At 40.9% G+C, this 20,151-nt stretch overlaps 1 protein-coding gene across 6 annotated transcripts in view; it reads left to right on the top strand.

Annotated features, from left to right (window-relative positions):
* lrp1bb (low density lipoprotein receptor-related protein 1Bb) overlaps positions 1 to 20,151 on the top strand; it is a 993,888-nt gene that overhangs the window by 921,344 nt on the left and 52,393 nt on the right. For all 6 annotated transcript variants that reach the window (XM_061918476.1, XM_061918478.1, XM_061918475.1 and 3 more), the window contains 4 exons: positions 2,695 to 2,820; positions 5,308 to 5,472; positions 17,190 to 17,351; positions 18,964 to 19,138. In XM_061918476.1, coding sequence (XP_061774460.1) covers positions 2,695 to 2,820; positions 5,308 to 5,472; positions 17,190 to 17,351; positions 18,964 to 19,138 — 628 coding nt within the window. The remainder of the gene's footprint in view (positions 1 to 2,694; positions 2,821 to 5,307; positions 5,473 to 17,189; positions 17,352 to 18,963; positions 19,139 to 20,151) is intronic.

Below are 20,151 nucleotides of genomic sequence, written 5' to 3'. Positions count from 1 at the left end.
GTGTATTTGTAGCTTTCAGTGTCATCGTATATAAGAAGCAGATTGTGCATGTATTCTGTTTTAAAGTCACACTTGCTTGTAATGTTTAATGTAAAGATGACATTAATTATATAAATATATTTTGTAGGGTTGTACGGTGTACCGGTATTGGTACTAAGTCATTTTCTGTACTATATCACCACGTTGTCGTCTCATCGTGTAATTGCTGGTTTATGAGCAGAGGAGCATGTTCGGCGGCACGCTATCACGGAGTACTTACAAGCAGACACAGTGTGTAGACAGAAAAGGGAGAACGAACACATTTTGGCTTAAAAACTAACAATAAAGGTGAAGTTATAACACTAAAACAGCAGTGTGTGGTGGTCCGAAGAACCCACTAGAGGCCAACCTCTACATTTGGCGCCCAACAAACCGGACCACCACACAATACTCAGTGGTCTAGGGGTTAGAGCAGGGGTGCCCATTACGTCGATCGCGATCGACTGGTCGATCTCGGAGGGTGTGTCAGTCGATCTCAAGCCAGGCATTAAAAAATATACATAAAAATGAGCAATCATCAATCATGCCAAGACTTCCCTTTCGTCAGTTGTTTGACATTCTCGGCACCCGAGGATCTTGTGAGATGACGCTGGCTGCTGCGAGCTCATATTTAAGAAAAAAATCACTAACAGGGCGGACACAGAGAAACACATTTTATTTCTAGAGACTCCGTACCTACTGTCAAAACTCTAAAGACCGACTGCACAGTTCCTGTCTTCACCATAAAAGACCTGTTTCATCCTGCCTGTGCTAACAAAATAAGAGTCTCAGAAAGCTAGCGTGCACAAGCTAGCAAGCTACGGAGTTTGATGCCAATGTATTTCTCCCCCTCCCTCAGCGACCGCTTTCTCACTTGCTTGCCCACCCGCACACTCACTGACGTCACTCACCTGCTGCCAGACATTAAAGGGCCACACACATATGCTACTCTCATAACAAAGTGTTTAAAAACGAGTATGCAAGTTGGACAAATGAGATGCCAAATCCAACCACTTTCATGTGGTATTGGACAGAAAGGAGGACTTTTTTTTTCCTCCATTTGAAAATGCGGACGTTATCAGCACCACTGTCTAATTCCAATCAATGCAAGTCATCAGAATCAAATACACTAACTTATATTCTTGTCTTCATGAAAGAAAGGAATCTGTGTGTGTTAAACATGCTTGTATTATCATTAAAGACCATTAACTTGTTAACAAAAATGTCTCTTTCATAAATAAATAAATATAAATTATAAATAGAAATGAGGTAGATCTCCTCGACTTGGTCAATTGAAAAGTAGCTCACCTGCAGAAAAAGTGTGAGCGCCCCTGGGTTAGAGTGTCTGCCCTGAGATCAGTAGGTTGGGAGTTCAAACCCCGGCCGAGTCATACCAAAGACTATAAAAAAATGGGACCCATTGCCTCCCTGCTTGGCACTCAGCATCAAGGGTTGGAATTGGGGGTTAAATCACCATAAATGATTCCCGGGCGCGGCACCGATGCTGCCCGCTGCTCCCCTCACCTCCCAGTAGGTGATCAAGGGGATGGGTCGAATGCAGAGGACAAATTTCACCACACCTACTGTGTGTGTGACAATCATTGGTACTTTAGTACTTTAACTGCCAGGAGAGCCTGGAATTCAGGGTATAACACCGTTTTAATTTCATCAATGTGCAGAGGCTTTTGCTGTCCAGCAAACTGTCTTTCTCTCCTGCGTCCGCTCAGCAGCACCTCCAGCTCCAACTACGTGTCTCATTCCGGTTGCTGCTAATAAAGGCGACATGTGATTAGATATCAAGGCCCACTTGGGCCATCTACGCACCTGTCGCTGTCTTCGAGGCCGGTCCTGGCACATCCCGTCCCACAGGAGGCCCATCAGGCCACGCCCCCCCTTCACAGTGATTATTACATTTTAACAGAAGTGTAGACGGAACATGTTAAAAGAGAAAGTAAGCAGATATTAACAGTATATTAACAACTGGATTAATAATTCATTTTCTACAACGTGTCCTTAATAATGTTGACTAAATAGAATGATAAATGACACAATATGTTTCTGCATCTGTCCGCAGACTAATTAGGAGTCTTTGTTAGTTTACTTACTACTAAAAGACAAGTTGTGTTGTATGTTCACTATTTTATTTGAGGGCTTAACTGCAATAAGAAACATGTTCAATGTACCCTAAGATTTTTTGTTAAAATAAAGCCAATACTGCAATTTTTTCGTGGTCCCCTTTTATTTAGAAAATCACCAAAAAGTACCGAAAACATTTTTGTATCCGTACCAAAATATTGGTATTGTTACAACATCACCATGTCGTATACCTCACTTATCCACTCACTCAGGTGTTTTGATTCATTGACATTGTATTTAACAAGACTGTAATATCGCCTTCATAGTTTTTTGCAGGCTCATTAGTGAGAATTGAACCTAACTAAAGTATTTCTCTGCATAATTGTATTTTTTTTTTTGCAGTAGTTATTCAGTGCAATTCAAAGTCTACTAATCAATAACACATTTTTTCAGTCTGATGATAATGTGCATGCAAGGCTCCGCACATTGTGTGGCACTCAGAGCCTCAACATACCCTTCAAAGCGACAACACAGAGCAATTTCTCCCGTATTGAACAACCTTGTTCACGAAACTAAATGTATCTTCATTTTTCTCCACAGCATCAAATCCATGCCTGAGGATGTCATGTGATTTCATGTGTTTGCTCAACCCATCGGGTGCCAGATGTACTTGTCCAGAGGGCAAAGTACTGATCAACGGCAGCTGCAGTGACGTCAACGTGTCAGGTGGGCTTATACCTTTTTATGATATCCATCCATCCATCCATTTTCTACGGCTTTTCTCATTTGAGGTTGCGGGGATGATGGAGCCTATCTCAGCTACAGTATATTCGGGGGGAAGGCGGTCTACACCCTGGACAAGATACAGTAGAATTTCAGAAAATGTTTTTACACCACCATTGAGAAAAGCTGCGAGAGATTGCAACTTGCAAAATCTGGAAAAATCGACTTACCCTGGCTTGATTGAAAGGCTGTGGTTCACAACAAAAACACTATGCATGGCCATTTTTTATATGTACTGATTAACCTGTTCTGCATATAAATGTGTGTGTAACAGTACATTCATTTTCGGTAGGGAACCTAAGATTCGATTTGAAATATTCACTTTCTACACTTTTCAAAATAGGGACGGGAAGTATACTGTAGAAGTCTTCCTCCCGTAGTGCCGACAATCCTCCACAATAGCCCGGATGTCTGGTGTTAGCAATGTCTTTTTATTTGGCAGCGCACACACGCTAGGAAAAGAGACAGCCAACTTTCCAGTTTCCGCTCTGTAACATTTCAGTCTCTCAATGTCCAGTGTGCGCCTGCTCCGCAACTCCAACGCCAACAACTATGTCTCAGCCCGGCTGCTGCTAATAAGCCTGCCAGGTGATTGGATGATGGTCCCAGCTGGGTAATCCAATCACCTGCCAGCTGTGCTTCGAGGCCGGTCCTTACACATCCCGCTCTGCAGCAGGCCCGCAGACCACGCTCCCCTCCACATGTACGTTCGGCATTACGAAACACCTCCACAAGCCCAGGTAGTCATATTCGTGTGGAGGCGGAGATCTCGGCAGACAAAAACGGTAACTTGCATTTTACCAAAAATAAACCTGCAGCCTAGGGTGCGCGGCTTGTTTTTATACAACTACATATATATATATATATATATATATATATATATATATATATATATATATATATATATATATATATATATATATATATATATATATATATATATATATGGAAGGCGTTGGGAAGGATTTTTTTTTTTTTTTTTTTTTTCTTTGTCATGAAAACGGCAGGTTTTTGTCATGGAAAAGGTAGTTTTTTTGGGGGGGTTGGTGCACCAATTGTAAATGTATCTTGTGTATTTTATGTCGATTTAATAAATACAAATATATATATATATATATATATATATATATATATATATGTTTTTTTTTTTTTTATTAAAAAAAAAAGAATAAATTAATAAAAAATTATTCTCAATCGGTGGTTGGGGGACCACTGCTGTATAAGCCAGCGCTGAGTGGGCTGTGTTGCCGTTTTGGTTTTTTTCCTAATGTAGCTATCTTTTGCATCTTTGCATGTTTTTTTTTTTTTTTTTTTTTTGATGTTACTGCTAATGTCATTCAATTAGTATTTTTTTTGCCTGCATGTCATGCCCTGTCTCTGCATTCTGGGGTCACACCTACTGCTGACAGTTTTACCATCCTAAATTCTTTCAATTTGTCATATTTTTCATTTAAAAACATTTTGAAAAATAAACCTAAGCTAAGCCTAAAACAGAGTGACGCACTGAACCGAGATTATGGCCAACTGTTACACTCCTGCTGACAATACCGTATTTTTCGGAGTATAAGTCGCGCCGGAGTATAAGTCGCACCTGCCGAAAATGCATAATAAAGAAGGAAAAAAACATGTATAAGTCGCATTTTGGGGGGAAATTTATTTGATAAAACCCAACACCAAGAATAGACATTTGAAAGGCAATTTAAAATAAATAAAGAATAGTGAACAACAGGCTGAATAAGTGTACGTTATATGACGCATAAATAACCAACTGAGAAGGTGCCTGGTATGTAAACGTAACATATTATGGTAAGAGTCATTCAAATAACTATAACATATAGAACATGCTATACATTTACCAAACAATCTGTCACTCATAATTGCTAAATCCGATGAAATCTTTTACGTCTAGTCTCTTATGTGAATGAGCTAAATAATATTATTTGATATTTTACGGTAATGTGTTAATGATTTCACACATAAGTCGCTCCCGAGTATAAGTCACACCCCCGAAAAAAACTGCGACTTATAGTCCGAAAAATACGGTATATCATTTTCGACGTCATACTCCTTTCCTTCGTCTTCTCTAATCTTTGGTCAGCCTTCATAAGCCTTCTGTGCCATGAGTCTTAGTTCCCAGCTGTCTTATCGTATAAAGATAAAATGGGGTTGGATGTTGTAGCATCAATAGAGCTATAAAGTCTGCTTTATACGGTCACAATCACATCAAATACACTGCAATAAAGTCTAATAGAATAAAGCGATTCAATCAAATTGCCGAAGATGTATGAATTTAATATCTTGCTTTTGTAGCTCATGTTTTTCTTTTTTTTTGCAGTTTGTATTATTATTAGTATTCCATTGCATCAGCAAGATGGCTGTGTTGAGTGTATTTGACTTCTCCAAGTACAAATAATGTGGTCTGTTGTGAAGGTGAACTGTGCCGTCCCCCCTGCGAGAACGGAGGCCGTTGCTTAGCCAACGAGAAGGGAGACTGGAGGTGTTACTGCTGGCCTGATTTTTCGGGGGAGCGCTGCGAGGTCAACCACTGCACCGACTACTGCCTAAATGGAGGCACCTGCATGGGCTCACCCCTGGGTAAGACTTGACAATCGGGATGCTCGAGTCCCGCTAAAACTCTATTATGTGCCTCAGTCAGGTCAGTTTTCAGGGTCAATCCCCCCGCTGGTTCTTCTTTAAATTGACATGCACTTGTCAGAAATGGGTGTTATCGTCGTCTGTCAGCCCGCAAGCATCCGGAGCATATGAATTTATGGTTCCTGCCCCCCCCCCCACACATAGGGAATTGTTTTGTGCAGCTTTGCATAGAACACTGCCACGGAATGGGGTTTTGAATGTAAGGGGTTGCAGCCCATTTCCTTTTACACAATGGTTCAGTGAATAGTAACATTTCTGTCTGTAGAAAAAAAAAAAACCCAAAAAACTCTATGACGTCATTGCATTAACTCCACTTCTGCAATTTATGCAGTTTTTAGAATTGAAGCCTACAGTATGGAGTGGACCACTAAGCTCTCGGATTTTTATTTGGATTTTTTACTTTAAGAATTATTGTCCATTTATACGTCTTGTGAAAAGTATTTCCGGAGGAGTAGAAGTTGTTATAGCTGTCATATTTGTGTGAATGCTCCAAAGCATTCACACACATTTTCTACACCAAAATTCATCTATTTATTCTTATTCTTTTTCTTCCTCTCCAGATTTTGGCGATTTGATTTTCCGATTCAAACCGTTCCAATTTCAAACCATTCAGCCTATTCAAGAATCGCAGGCTTTTTCCCTTGAAAAATTCAAAAAATTCCCAGATTTCCCAGAATTGTAGGTTTTCCCAGGCATTTTTCCCATTCAAAATGAATTGGCCCTTTTTCAAACTTCCACCATCTCCACATTTTTCAACCTTTTCAAACCATTCCACCTTCAACATATTCCACCATTCTGGAAATTCAAACTTTTTTTTTTCAACTTCCCAAAAAATTCAGGAATTTCCAGATTTCCTGCTTTTCCAAAGCCCTATTTCAACTCTTTTTTCTGGCGACTACTTCCACATTTTTCAACGAATTTCAACCGTTTCACCATCAAAACATTCGTCTTAATCGGGACAAAAAAACAAAGTTGTTTTTTGAACTGGAAAAATTCCCGGTTTTCCCCAAATTCCAGGCATTCCGTAAACCATTTTTCAATTCAACATGTTACTAATAAAACATTTCTCGAACGATTTGAAAAATTCCAACACCAGCCTTTTCAACTCATTCTTACCATTCAAGTTTTGTTTACCATTTTTTTTTTTAATTCACGCTTTTCCAGAAATTTCCAAAGTTGTTATAGCTGTCATATTTGTGTGAATGCTCCAAAATATTCACACAAATTTGGTTTTCTACACTAAAATTAATCTATTTATTCTTCTTCTTTTTCTTCGTCTCCAGATTTTGCCGCGTTTTACCTTCCACATTTTTCACCCAATTCAAACCGTCCCAACTTCAAACTGTCCAGCCTATACAATAATCACATGCTTTCCCTTGAAAAATTCCAAAAATTCCCAGATTTCCCAGAAATCCAGGTTTCCCGGGACTTGTTTCCCATTCAAAATGAATTGGCCATAATTCAAACTTCCACCATTTCCACATGTTTCTACCTATTCAAACGATTCCACCTTCAACATAATCCACCTTTCTGGAAATTCTAACTTTTTGTTTTTCAACTTCCAAAAAATTCCAGGATTTTCCAAGTTTGCTGCTTTTCCAAAGCCCTATTTCCACTCTTTTTTCTGGCAACTACTCCTTCCACATTTTACAACGCTTTTCAACCGTTCCACCGCCAAAACATTCCTCTTAATCAGGACAACAAACACAGTTGTATTTGAACTGGAAAAATTCCCGGTTTTCACAAAATTCCAAGAATTCCGTAAACCATTTCTCAATTCAACATGTTACTACTAAAAAACTTTTCTCGATTCCAACACCAACCTTTTCAACTCATTCTTACCATTCAATTTTTTTTTACCATTTTTTAAAAAATTCCCACTTTTCCCGAAATTTCAAAAGTTGCTTTAGCTGTCATATTTGTGTGAATGCTCCAAACCACACAAATATGACAGCTAAAGCAACTTTTGAAATTTCGGGAAAAAGTTGCTTTAGCTGTCATATTTGTGTGAATGCTCCAAACCATCTCCTCTCTGAGCTGCTACCTTACCGTGGTAGAGGAGTTTGCGTGTCCCAATGATCCTAGGAGCTATGTTGTCTGGGGGTTTTCATGCCCCCTGGTAGGGTCTCCCAAGACAAACAGGTCCTAGGTGAGTGATCAGACAAAGAGCAGCTCAAAGACTTCTATGGAATTACAACGAAATGAACCCAGATTTCCCTCGCCCGGACGTGGGTCACCGGGGCCCCGCTCTGGAGCCAGGCCCGGAGTTGGGGCACGATGGCGAGCGCCTGGTGGTCGGGCCTGTTCCCATGGGGCCCGGCCGGGCACAGCCCGAAGAGGCAACGTGGGTCATCCCTCCAATGGGCTCACCACTCATAGGAGGGGCCATAGAGGTCGGGTGCATTGTGAGCTGGGCGGCAGCCGAAGGCAGGGCACTTGGCGGTCCGATCCTCGGCTACAGAAGCTAGCTCTTGGGACGTGGAACGTCACCTCACTGGGGGGGAAGGAGCCTGAGCTAGTGCGCGAGGTAGAGAAGTTCCGGCTGGATATAGTCGGACTCACCTCGACGCACAGCAAGGGCTCTGGAACCAGTTCTCTCGAGAGGGACTGGACCCTCTTCCACTCTGGCGTTGCCGGCAGTGAGAGGCGACGGGCTGGGGTGGCAATTCTGGTTGCCCCCCGGCTCAAAGCCTGTACGTTTGAGTTCAACCCAGTGGACGAGAGGGTAGCTTCCCTTCGCCTTCGGGTGGGGGGACGGGTCCTGACTGTTGTTTGTGCTTACGCACCAAACAGCAGTTCAGAATACCCACCCTTTTTGGGTACACTCGAGGGAGTACTGGAAAGTGCTCCTCCGGGTGATTCCCTTGTCCTACTGGGAGACTTCAACGCTCATGTTGGCAACAACAGTGAAACCTGGAGAGGCGTGATTGGGAAGAATGGTCGCCCGGATCTAAACCCGAGTGGTGTTTTGTTATTGGATTTTTGTGCTCGTCACAGTTTGTCGATAACAAACACCATGTTCAAACATAAGGGTGTCCATATGTGCACTTGGCACCAGGACACCCTAGGCCGCAGTTCCATGATCGACTTTGTAGTTGTGTCATCGGATTTGCGGCCTTATGTTTTGGACACTCGGGTGAAGAGAGGGGCGGAGCTTTCTACCGATCACCACCTGGTGGTGAGTTGGCTGCGATGGTGGGGGAGGATGCCGGACAGACCTGGCAGGCCCAAGCGCATTGTGAGGGTCTGCTGGGAACGTCTGGCAGAGTCTCCTGTCAGAGAGAGTTTCAATTCACACCTCCGGGAGAACTTTGAACATGTCACGAGGGAGGTGCGGGACATTGAGTCCGAGTGGACCATGTTCCGAACCTCTATTGTCGAGGCGGCTGATTGGAGCTGTGGCCGCAAGGTTGTTGGTGCCTGTCGTGGCGGTAATCCCAGAACCCGTTGGTGGACACCAGCAGTGAGGGATGCCGTCAAGCTGAAGAAGGAGTCCTATCGGGTTCTTTTGGCTCATAGGACTCCGGAGGCAGTGGACGGGTACCGACGGGCCAAGCGGTGTGCAGCTTTAGCGGTCGCGGAGGCAAAAACTCGGACATGGGAAGAGTTCGGGGAAGCCATGGAAAACGACTTCCGGACGGCTTCGAAGCGATTCTGGACCACCATACGGCGCCTCAGGAAGGGGAAGCAGTGCACTATCAACACCGTGTATGGTGCGGATGGTGTTCTGCTGACTTCGACTGCGGATGTTGTGGATCGGTGGAGGGAATACTTCGAAGACCTCCTCAATCCCACCAACACGTCTTTCTTTGAGGAAGCGGTGCCTGGGGAATCTGTAGTGGACTCTCCTATTTCTGGGGCTAAGGTCGCTGAGGTAGTTAAAAAGCTCCTCGGCGGCAAGGCCCCGGGGGTGGATGAGATCCGCCCGGAGTTCCTTAAGGCTCTGGATGCTGTGGGGCTGTCTTGGTTGACAAGACTCTGCAGCATCGCGTGGACATCGGGGGCGGTACCTCTGGATTGGCAGACCGGGGTGGTGGTCCCTCTCTTTAAGAAGGGGGACCGGAGGGTGTGTTCCAACTATCGTGGGATCACACTCCTCAGCCTTCCCGGTAAGGTTTATTCAGGTGTACTGGAGAGGAGGCTTCGCCGGATAGTCGAACCTCGGATTCAGGAGGAACAGTGTGGTTTTCGTCCTGGTCGTGGAACTGTGGACCAGCTCTATACTCTCGGCAGGGTTCTTGAGGGTGCATGGGAGTTTGCCCAACCAGTCTACATGTGCTTTGTGGACTTGGAGAAGGCATTCGACCGTGTCCCTCGGGAAGTCCTGTGGGGAGTGCTCAGAGAGTATGGGGTATCGGAATGTCTTATTGTGGCAGTCCGCTCCCTGTATGATCAGTGTCAGAGCTTGGTCCGCATTGCTGGCAGTAAGTCGGACACGTTTCCAGTGAAGGTTGGACTCCGCCAAGGCTGTCCTTTGTCACCGATTCTGTTCATAACTTTTATGGACAGAATTTCTAGGCGCAGTCAAGGCGTTGAGGGGTTCCGGTTTGGTGGCCACGGGATTAGGTCTCTGCTTTTTGCAGATGATGTAGTCCTGATGGCTTCATCTGGCCGGGATCTTCAGTTCTCGCTGGATCGGTTCGCAGCCGAGTGTGAAGCGACCGGAATGAGAATCAGCACCTCCAAGTCCGAGTCCATGGTTCTCGCCCGGAAAAGGGTGGAGTGCCATCTCCGGGTTGGGGAGGAGACCCTGCCCCAAGTGGAGGAGTTCAAGTACCTAGGAGTCTTGTTCACGAGTGGGGGAAGAGTGGATCGTGAGATCGACAGGCGGATCGGTGCGGCGTCTTCAGTAATGCGGACGTTGTATCGATCCGTTGTGGTGAAGAAGGAGCTGAGCCGGAAGGCAAAGCTCTCAATTTACCGGTCGATCTACGTTCCCATCCTCACCTATGGTCATGAGCTTTGGGTCATGACCGAAAGGATAAGATCACGGGTACAAGCGGCTGAAATGAGTTTCCTCCGCCGGGTGGCGGGGCTCTCCCTTAGAGATAGGGTGAGAAGCTCTGCCATCCGGGAGGAGCTCAACGTAAAGCCGCTGCTCCTCCACATCGAGAGGAGCCAGATGAGGTGGTTCGGGCATCTGGTCAGGATGCCACCCGAACGCCTCCCTACGGATGTGCTTAGGGCACGTCCAGCTGGTAGGAGGCCACGGGGAAGACCCAGGACACGTTGGAAAGACTATGTCTCCCGGCTGGCCTGGGAACGCCTCGGGATCCCCCGGGAAGAGCTAGACGAAGTGGCTGGAGATAGGGAAGTCTGGGCTTCCCTGCTTAGGCTGCTGCCCCCGCGACCCGACCTCGGATGAGCGGAAGATGATGGATGGATGGATGGATGGCTCCAAACCATTCACACAAATATGGATTTCTACACCAAAATTCATCTATTTATTCTTCTTATTTTTCTTCGTCTCCAGATTTTGGCGCGTTCTACCTTTCACATTTTTCACCCGATTCAAACCGTTCCAACTTTAAACTACTCAGCCCATTCAGGAATGGCGGGCTTTTTTCCTTGACAAATTCCAAACATTCCCAATTTTCCCAGAATTCCAGGTTTTCCGGGGCACTTTTGCCATTCAAAATGAATTGGCCCTTTTTCAAACTTCCACCATATCCACATGTTTCTACCTATTCAAACCATGCCACCTTCAACACATTCCACCATTCTGGAAATTCTAACTTTTCCTTTTTTAACTTCCAAAAAAAATCCCTGGATTTTCCAAACAGTATTTCCACTCAATTTTTTTCTGGCAACTACTCCTTCCACATTTTACAACGCTTTTCAACCGTTCCACCGTCAAAACATTCCCGTTAATCAGGATAAAAAACAAAGTTGTTTCTTGAACTGGAAAATTCCCGGTTTTCCCAAAATTCCAGGAATTCCGTAATACCATTTTTCAATTCAACATGTTACTACTACAAAACTTTTCTCGACCGATTTGAAAAATTCCAACACCAACCTTTTCAATCATTCTTACCATTTAAGTTTTTTACCTTTTAAAAAAAAATCCTGCTTTTCCCAAAATGTCCAAAGTTGTTATTGCGGTCAAATTCCGTAATACCATTTCTCAATTGAACATGTTACTACTAAAACATTTCTCGACCGATTTGATAAAAATTCCGACACCAACCTTTTCAACTCATTCTGACCATTTAAGTTTTTTACCATTTAAAAAAAAAAAAATCCCGCTTTACCCAAAATGCCCATTTTTTTCTGAAATTCCCATTGAAATCAATGGGACATTCTTCAAAGATCCACAATTCCGACATTCTTCTACCCATTCAACCTTTGACACATTATAAACCTTTCTGGAAATTAAAACTACTCTTTTTTTCCAAGTTCCTAAAAGTTCCCGATTTTCCCCAAAATCCCGAATACCATTTACTACTTCAACATTTCTTGCCCAATTTAAACATTTCTAACACCAACCAATTCCGGTCATTTAGGACATTCATGGCCCTAATCATTTAAAAAAAATCTCCGCTTTTCCCAAAATTCCCGAATTTCCAGGAAGTTCCCATTGAAATGAATGGGCCATTTTTCCAAGTTGCAAAATTCCCAAATTTTTCGACCTGTTCAAACCATTCCAACTATTCTTACATTCATACTACATTCTGTCAGCATTTCAGTTCAACTTCAGCATTGGAGCATTCACATGCAATTCCTTCAGGAATTGCCTCTTCTAGTTAAAGATACATTACGTATTAGTGCAATGGCCACCTTTTGACCTATTGCATGAGTCCTTAAAAATGTCCTTAAAAAGAGAAATAGGCATTTTGTTGCATGCAGAATGGTACACTTGGAATTGTGTCATTTAAACTACAAAAGTATATTATTGAATTCATCACTGATACTTGTGATAATGCATAATAATCCTCATATGAATATATAATCTATTGTAAGCCAGTGACGTGTGATTCCTCAAAGCCAGCGCCTTCTTCTGTCTCTAAATTGCAAACCCATTTCCTCCCATTTCCTGTCTATTAAATGGACTGTCAAATGCTCAGCGCACTTATACATGCATAAATATCTTCGGAATAACACATTTTATTAATCAGACCTTGAAAATTAAATGTATTTTTGATTGACATGTAATAAATTGTCAATCACTACCGCAGAAAAGCCCAATATATTTGCATTTAAATGTACCTCTCAATTATTAGGATATTCTTCAAAAATAGCAGTTTCTTCTCCTATGGTCGACCACTGTTAGGCAATTCTTTTTTTTTTTTTTGGGGGGGAAGAAAACGTTAAACCCTGTCAATCAACCTGTTGATATGAGTTTATCCCTAAAATGATAAATTGAGTTTGGTGACTGCTCATTAGATGGAGTCAGATAGTGGAGAATGTTTGCAATGTTACTTTACTTAGATTTGTACCAAAGTTAATGTCCATTCCCCACTGTCCACAAAGTTTAGTGAAAAAATCAATTAATGCATTTTAGTGTTAACCATGCATTCATTGATGCATCTAAAATGTACACATTTTTTTTTTTAAATGTGTCTTTATTTATTGAAATGAATGTCAATATTTTGCCCATGGCATAGTCTGTAGTATAATTATATATCAAATATAAAAGTATGACAGACTGCAAGTGTCAGACTCAATATAAATAAAATATAAAACATGTTTATAGTTATTTCACATGTGTTTGTAAAGTACATAACTCCACATGTGTTCATTCATAGTTTTGATGCCTTTGGTGACAATCTAGAAGAGGGGTCACCAACCTTTTTGAAACCAAGAGCTTGGGTACTGATTAATGCGAAGGGCCACCAGTTTGATACACACTTTAATAAATTGCCAGAAATAGCCAATTTGCTTAATTTACCTTTAATAGATAAATCTATATATATATAAAAAATGTGTATTTCTTTCTGTCATTCCGTTGTACATTTTTTTTTCCTTTTACGGAAGGGTTTTTGTAGAGAATAAATGATGAAAAAAACACTTAATTGAACGGTTTAAAAGAGGAGAAAACAGGAAAAAAATGAACATTAAATTTTGAAACATAGTTTATCTTCAATTTCGGCTATTTAAAGTTCAAAATTCAACAGAAAAAAAGAGAAAAACTAGCTAATTCGAATCTTTTTGAAAAAATTAAAAAAAAATTTTTTATGCAACATCATTAGTAATTTTTGCTGACTAAGGTTAATTTTAGAATTTTGATGACATGTTTTAAATAGGTTAAAATCCAATCTGCACGTTGTTAGAATATATAACAAACTGGGCCAAGCTATATTTCTAACAAAGACAAATCATTATTTCTTCTAGATTTTCCAGGACAATAATTTTAAAATAAATTCAAAAGACTTGGAAATAAGATTTAAATTTGATTCTACAGATTTTCTAGATTTGCCAGAATAATTTTTTGGAATTTTAATCATAATAAGTTTGAAGAAATAATTCACAAATATTCTTCGTCGAAAAAACAGAAGCTAAAATTAAGAATTCATTTAAAATGTATTTATTATTCTGTACAATAAAAAAATAAATTGACTTGAACATTGATTTCAATTGTCAGGAAAGAAGAGGAAGGAATTTAAAAGGTAAAAAGGCAAATGTGTTTAAATATCCTAAAATCATTTTTAAAGTTGTATTTTTTCTCAAAACATTGTCTTTCTGAAAGTTATAAGAAGCAAAGTAAAAAAAAAATTAATTTATATAAACAAGTGAAGACCAAGTCTTTAAAATATTTTCTTGGATTTTCAAATTCTATTCGAGTTTTGACTCTCTTAGAATTAAAAATGTCGAGCAAATCGAGACCAGCTTGCTAGTAAATAAATAAAATTGAAAAAATAGAGGCAGGTCACTGGTAAGTGCTGCTATTTGAGCTATTTTTAGAGCAGGCCAGCGGGCGACTCATCTGATCCTTACGGGCGACCTGGTGCCCGCGGGCACCGTGTTGGTGACCCCTGGTCTAGAATGTAAATAGTCATGAAAATAAAGAAAACTAATTGAATGAGGAGAAGGATGCGTCCAAACTTTTGGCCTGTTCTGTATATATATAGTTTTTTTTCAAATGTGTAAATTCTGCTTCGGCCCCAATTTAGCCTGATTAAGCTTGTAAGAAATTGCATTTATTTGCCGTCATAGAAGTGTGCATTAGAAATGTATACAGTAGGGAAGGGATTCATATTGTCCCTTGGATCTAGCATTAGAGCAAGGTGTTGGGGGGGATGTTAATCATTTTTCAATGCAGTCTGCTGAAAATGATTAACGTGCCACTCTATTTCACAACTGACGCTTTGGTCAAAGATGAAATTGCCACAAACTTAGACTGACCATACGTCTTCTTTTCCCCGGACATGTCCTCTTTTGCAGGGCTGTCCGGGCTGTCCGGGCGGGGTTTCTTAAATGCCTAAAAGGTCCGGCATTTTGAGTTAGGGTTGCGTGTATTTTCAATGTATGTTCAGAGGTATGAAGGAGTTAAAAACAAAAACAAAAAAATGTGAAGGTGTGCTGAGGCAGCAGCATTCGTGAGGAAGGGGCAGAGACAGAGAGAGCGAGAGAGTTATGATAAACGCGCATGCACCGCCAGGCTCTGTTTTTTGTCGATAAATTTATCCGATTTAATTTTTTATTATCTATAGCAGGGGTGTGAAAAATTTGCCCCGGAGGCCATATGCGGCCCACAGCTAATGTTTTTAAGACCCACGGCACATTCAAAATAGACCATTAAATAAACAAAAAAATAACAAAAGAGAAATAAAAAAGCTTAAAGGTGAAATGTAATTTTTAAAAAGTTGCAATGTTGACTAATAAAACAAAGCTGTTTTTGTTTTTTTTAACTGTCATTGTGCAAAACATAATATTGAATCAAAATCAATGTTATTATTAATTATTGACCTATCTAAGGTTCCGATTACTTCATTGTCAGGGTTTGTTGTTGACGAACCCCTAAATGCAGAGAAGGAGGCAGGCATTGCGTAGGAAAACAAGATTTAATATAACACTAACACAGGAACAAACAAAAGGGTACTAACAAAAGCGCGCACAAAGCGGATAACAAACTAAAAGAGCTAGCATGGGAGCGAGAAGATAACGAGCCTAGTGTGGAAGCTAGCAGGTAGCGAGCAGGAAACAGAAGTCGTTACTTGTAGTATGAAAACAAACTGGAAGTAGGGAAAAAAAAACAGTAAGCTACAAACAGCTAACGAATATAGCTTACCGCTACGCTGCAATGACACGACTAGTAGGAACGACAAGTGGAACTGACGTTGACACGATACGACAGGAGCGACAATACAATAATCCAGCACAGACTTGAGGAGAAAACAGGTCTAAATAGGGACAGGCTGATTGACACCAGGTGTGGCCAGGTGCCAATAAGCCGCATCTGAGGGGACACAGCACACAGGGAGACAAACAGGAAACTGAACCAAAACATGAGTGCTGGCAGGAACTAAAGACAGGAAATACTACACACACAGAGGAAAAACTAAAACACAAACAAACTGTCAGGGGCAAGCCTGACATTCACATCAAACATTCCACTTTGAAAAATATTTTGTCTGTTTGCCATTTAAAACATAGTTTTGTGTGACAAAAAAGGGCGGAAAACAAACAAACAAAAAAACATGAAAAAACTAAAACATTTTGAAATGAGGGATGGATCTGAAGTTGATGTAGACTCTTGAGATTTAAGCATTAAATAATAAATGTATGTATGCTCTGGCACACTATTATAAGCAAAACACTTTTTACACTTTAATGCTGAAATAAATACACCTACAACTTATTAAATAAAAATATGGAAAAAACTACCAGCAGCGGTAAAGTTCAGATCTATGAAGGAGAGAAAGTGAATGAATGTTTATAACTGAATACATTTACATACGTGTACAAATTGGTTTTATTTTTTCATTTTTATTTTTAATGAATTATGACAACCTTTTTCCATAACACAATATAAAACGTGAGATATAACAGGATAATGTATACATTTATATATTTTTTCAAAATGCTTACAAAAAAGTTCAACCCCAAAAATTTACTGTGGGACCCCATTTTAAAAATTCCTAGCGCCAACACTGCTGTCAACAGACGAGAAAAAAAATGCTTCATTTAAATAAATATATTATTTACAAAGCAAGTTCGAGTATCACTGGCAAATTTTCACTTAGTCCTGACCTTGGCACAAATATATGTGTCCTCTTTTTGGGATTTCAGAATATGGTCAGCCTACACAAAACACTATTAAGATTGTCAACACTATATTGAAGGTGCTTCCTAAATTGTCACGTTTCATGTGTCTGGTAAACCACGACGCATGAGGCCATATGAATCTTCTTCCTACTGCACTGCATACGGACATACACTTTAGCCAGGATACTGCATCCCGGATCAGGGTGTTGCTACATGGAGGTCCTGGACTCCAGACTGGAGTGCTATTATCAGAGATTTTAGATGCAGTTCAATGTATTGGGTTTTTTGTTGATATCCAGTATAAATTGTGGCTACCTATAAGTTACAGCTTCGGGTCAACATACTGTATAAAATAAACTATAGTGCCAATGATTGTGATACAGAAGCTGCAACCGGTGCAGAAATTCTGGTTTTCTTTCCATGCTCTAACTCTGATGTCTCCATTTATCCAGGTAAGCCTACATGCTACTGTCCTCTCGGCTTCTCGGGCCCATTCTGCGAGAGAAGGATATGTGACAATTACTGTTTGAACGGTGGAACGTGTGACGTCACTCATGGGAACCAGCCAGTCTGCCGCTGTTTGGCGGAATACACCGGAGATCGCTGTCTGCACCGTGAGTTTTGGGGTTGCCAATTTAATGACAACATGTACACGGTCCTCGGACACTTTAGACACAAATAACATTTAGAATCGCGAACCAACGTGTTTAAAGTTCACATGGGGCGGCATAGCTCGGTTGGTAGAGTGGCCGTGCCAGCAACTTGAGGGTTGCAAGTTCGATTCCCGCTTCCGCCATCCTAGTCTTTGCCGTTGTGTCCTTGGGCAAGACACTTTACCCACCTGCTCCCAGTGCCACCCACACTGGTTTAAATGTAACTTAGATATTGGGTTTCACTATGTAAAGCGCTTTGAGTCACTAGAGAAAAGCACTATATAAATATAATTCACTTCACCTCACAGATATACTGCAAAAACTAAAATCTAAGTAAGATTAAATATCTCAAATGAGGGTGACATGTGCTTATTCTCTGTCTGATAAGATAATTCTTCTCACTAAGCAGATTTTATGTTAAAGTGTTTTACTTGTTTTAAGGGTTTTGGTCCTAAATGGTCTCAGTAAGATATTAGAGCTTTTTGCTGAGATTTTATCACCTATATTGAGTAAAACATGCTTGAAACTAGAACAGGGGGTCGGGAACCTTTTTGGCTGAGAGAGCCATACAAGCCAAATATTTTTAAAAGTATTTCCGTGAGAGCCATATAATTAATTTATTTTTAACACCGAATCCAACTATATGTGTACATTTTTAAGAAAGACCAACATTTTTAGAGTGTAATATGTTTCTTATTCTTTTCAATAACATTGTTATTCTGAGGCTAACCAACAATAAATAAAACACTTCTTACCATTAATGCGACTTCTTGAACAGGTGCGGTAGGAACCGGATGGATGGATGAAAATGCATGAGAATGTTATATATTTTGAACGTTATTTTTGACACTGTGATTACCGGCGGAATTATTCTTTACATATCGTGTTAAGCAATGTCAGCTAAGATTTATTTGAGAGCCAGGTGCAGTCATCAAAAGACTGCACCTTTTTTAACACGGCGATATAGCTCAGTTGGTAGAGTGGCCGTGCCAGCAACTTGAGGGTTGAAGGTTCGATTTCCGGTTCCGCCATCCTAGTCACTTACCCACCTGCTCCCAGTGCCATCCACACTGGTTTAAATGTAACTTAGATATTGGGTTTCACTATGTAAAGCGCTTTGAGTCACTAGAGAAAAGCGCTATATAAATATACTTCACTTCAACACTGACTTTTTGCAGTGTAGAAAGTGTGCAGACCCAAAAAGCTATTCCCTTTCAGCACTTTCTTTCCATAAATACATTTTCAATTAAACAAAATACAAATATCACGATCAAATAACCTTTGGATATTTCATTGCTGAAGTGATAATGACTTTTTTGTTTTGTTTTGCGCCGCTTTTTTCATTATTGTTGGTGGGGAAACAATTTCCGCTAGACATCATTAGTTTTTTTTTCCCTCTTGTTGTTTGCCCAAGGGGTGAGATGTTTTCATCCGCAGCTAGGATGTCGTTTGATAAGGATAATTAGGTCCCATTAAAAGCTTTCAGAAGTCCAATTAAACCAGCTTAAACTACATTCCTGCTGTGCCATTAACATGCCATCCACTGTCTTGTATCTACCTGAATGTAAACCAGACATTTGTCACCACTACTGCGTGAACTCCAAGGCGTGCACGTTGTCCAGCACCGGCTACGTGGAGTGCGTGTGTCCCGCCAGGTTTGAGGGAAACAAATGTGAGGTGGACAAGTGTCTTCGATGCCATGGCGCCCCGTGCCTCATTCATGACGAGACCGCAGATGTGGTTTGCAAGTGAGTTCTGACTTTCTTCTGCTGGGTTGTTGTTTGTTGATTTGAGGGGACGGACTTTGGTACATAACACACTTTTTTAATACATGCTTTTCCAACACATTTTTACTTGGGGCCAAACTTTAAAATATTTGCATTATTACCACTGCTTGAGAGTAAAAATTTTAAAACCAAATATGTAAAGTCACAGTACTCCCGTCCAAAGGCAAAACCCAGTAACTCAATGTTGGTCAAAACTGAGCTGATAATAATTTGGGAGTTCCTAGGTGATATGCTTTACATTAGTGTATGCGATATTGTAATTTGTTCCGTAAGTAAGCTGTTACGCACATGGCAGGACCTAACAACTACCACATAACCGCGTAGATACAACAGAAAAACCCAGTAACTCAATTTTGGTCAAAACTGAACTGATAATAATTTTGGAGTTCCTAGCTGATATGCTTTACATTAGTGTATGCGGTATTGTAATTTGTTCCGTAAGTAAGCTGATACGCGCATGGCAGGACCTAGCAACTACCACATAGCCGCGTAGATACAACAGAAAAACCCAGTAACTCAATTTTGGTCAAAACTGAACTGATAATAATTCTGGAGTTCCTAGGTGATATGCTTTACATTAGTGTATGCGATATTGTAATTTGTTCCGTAAGTAAGCTGTTACGCGCATGGCAGGACCTAGCAACTACCACATAACCACGTAGATACAACAGAAAAACCCAGTAACTCAATTTTGGTCAAAACTGAGCTGATAATAATTTTGGAGTTCCTAGCTGATATGCTTTACATTAGTGTATGCGGTATTGTAATTTGTTCCGTAACTAAGCTGTTACGCGCATGGCAGGACCTAGCAACTACCACATAACCGCGTAGATACAACAGAAAAACCCAGTAACTCAATATTGGTCAAAACTGAACTGATAATAATTCTGGAGTTCCTAGGTGATATGCTTTACATTAGTGTATGCGGTATTGTAATTTGTTCCGTAAGTAAGCTGTTACGTGCATGGCAGGAC

This window comes from Nerophis ophidion, linkage group LG13 (genome assembly GCF_033978795.1).
Source record: "Nerophis ophidion isolate RoL-2023_Sa linkage group LG13, RoL_Noph_v1.0, whole genome shotgun sequence".
Classification (NCBI taxonomy): Eukaryota; Metazoa; Chordata; class Actinopteri; order Syngnathiformes; family Syngnathidae; genus Nerophis; species Nerophis ophidion.
The sequence above is the reverse complement of the archived record's forward strand: the minus strand, read 5'-3'. Positions and strand labels throughout refer to the sequence as shown.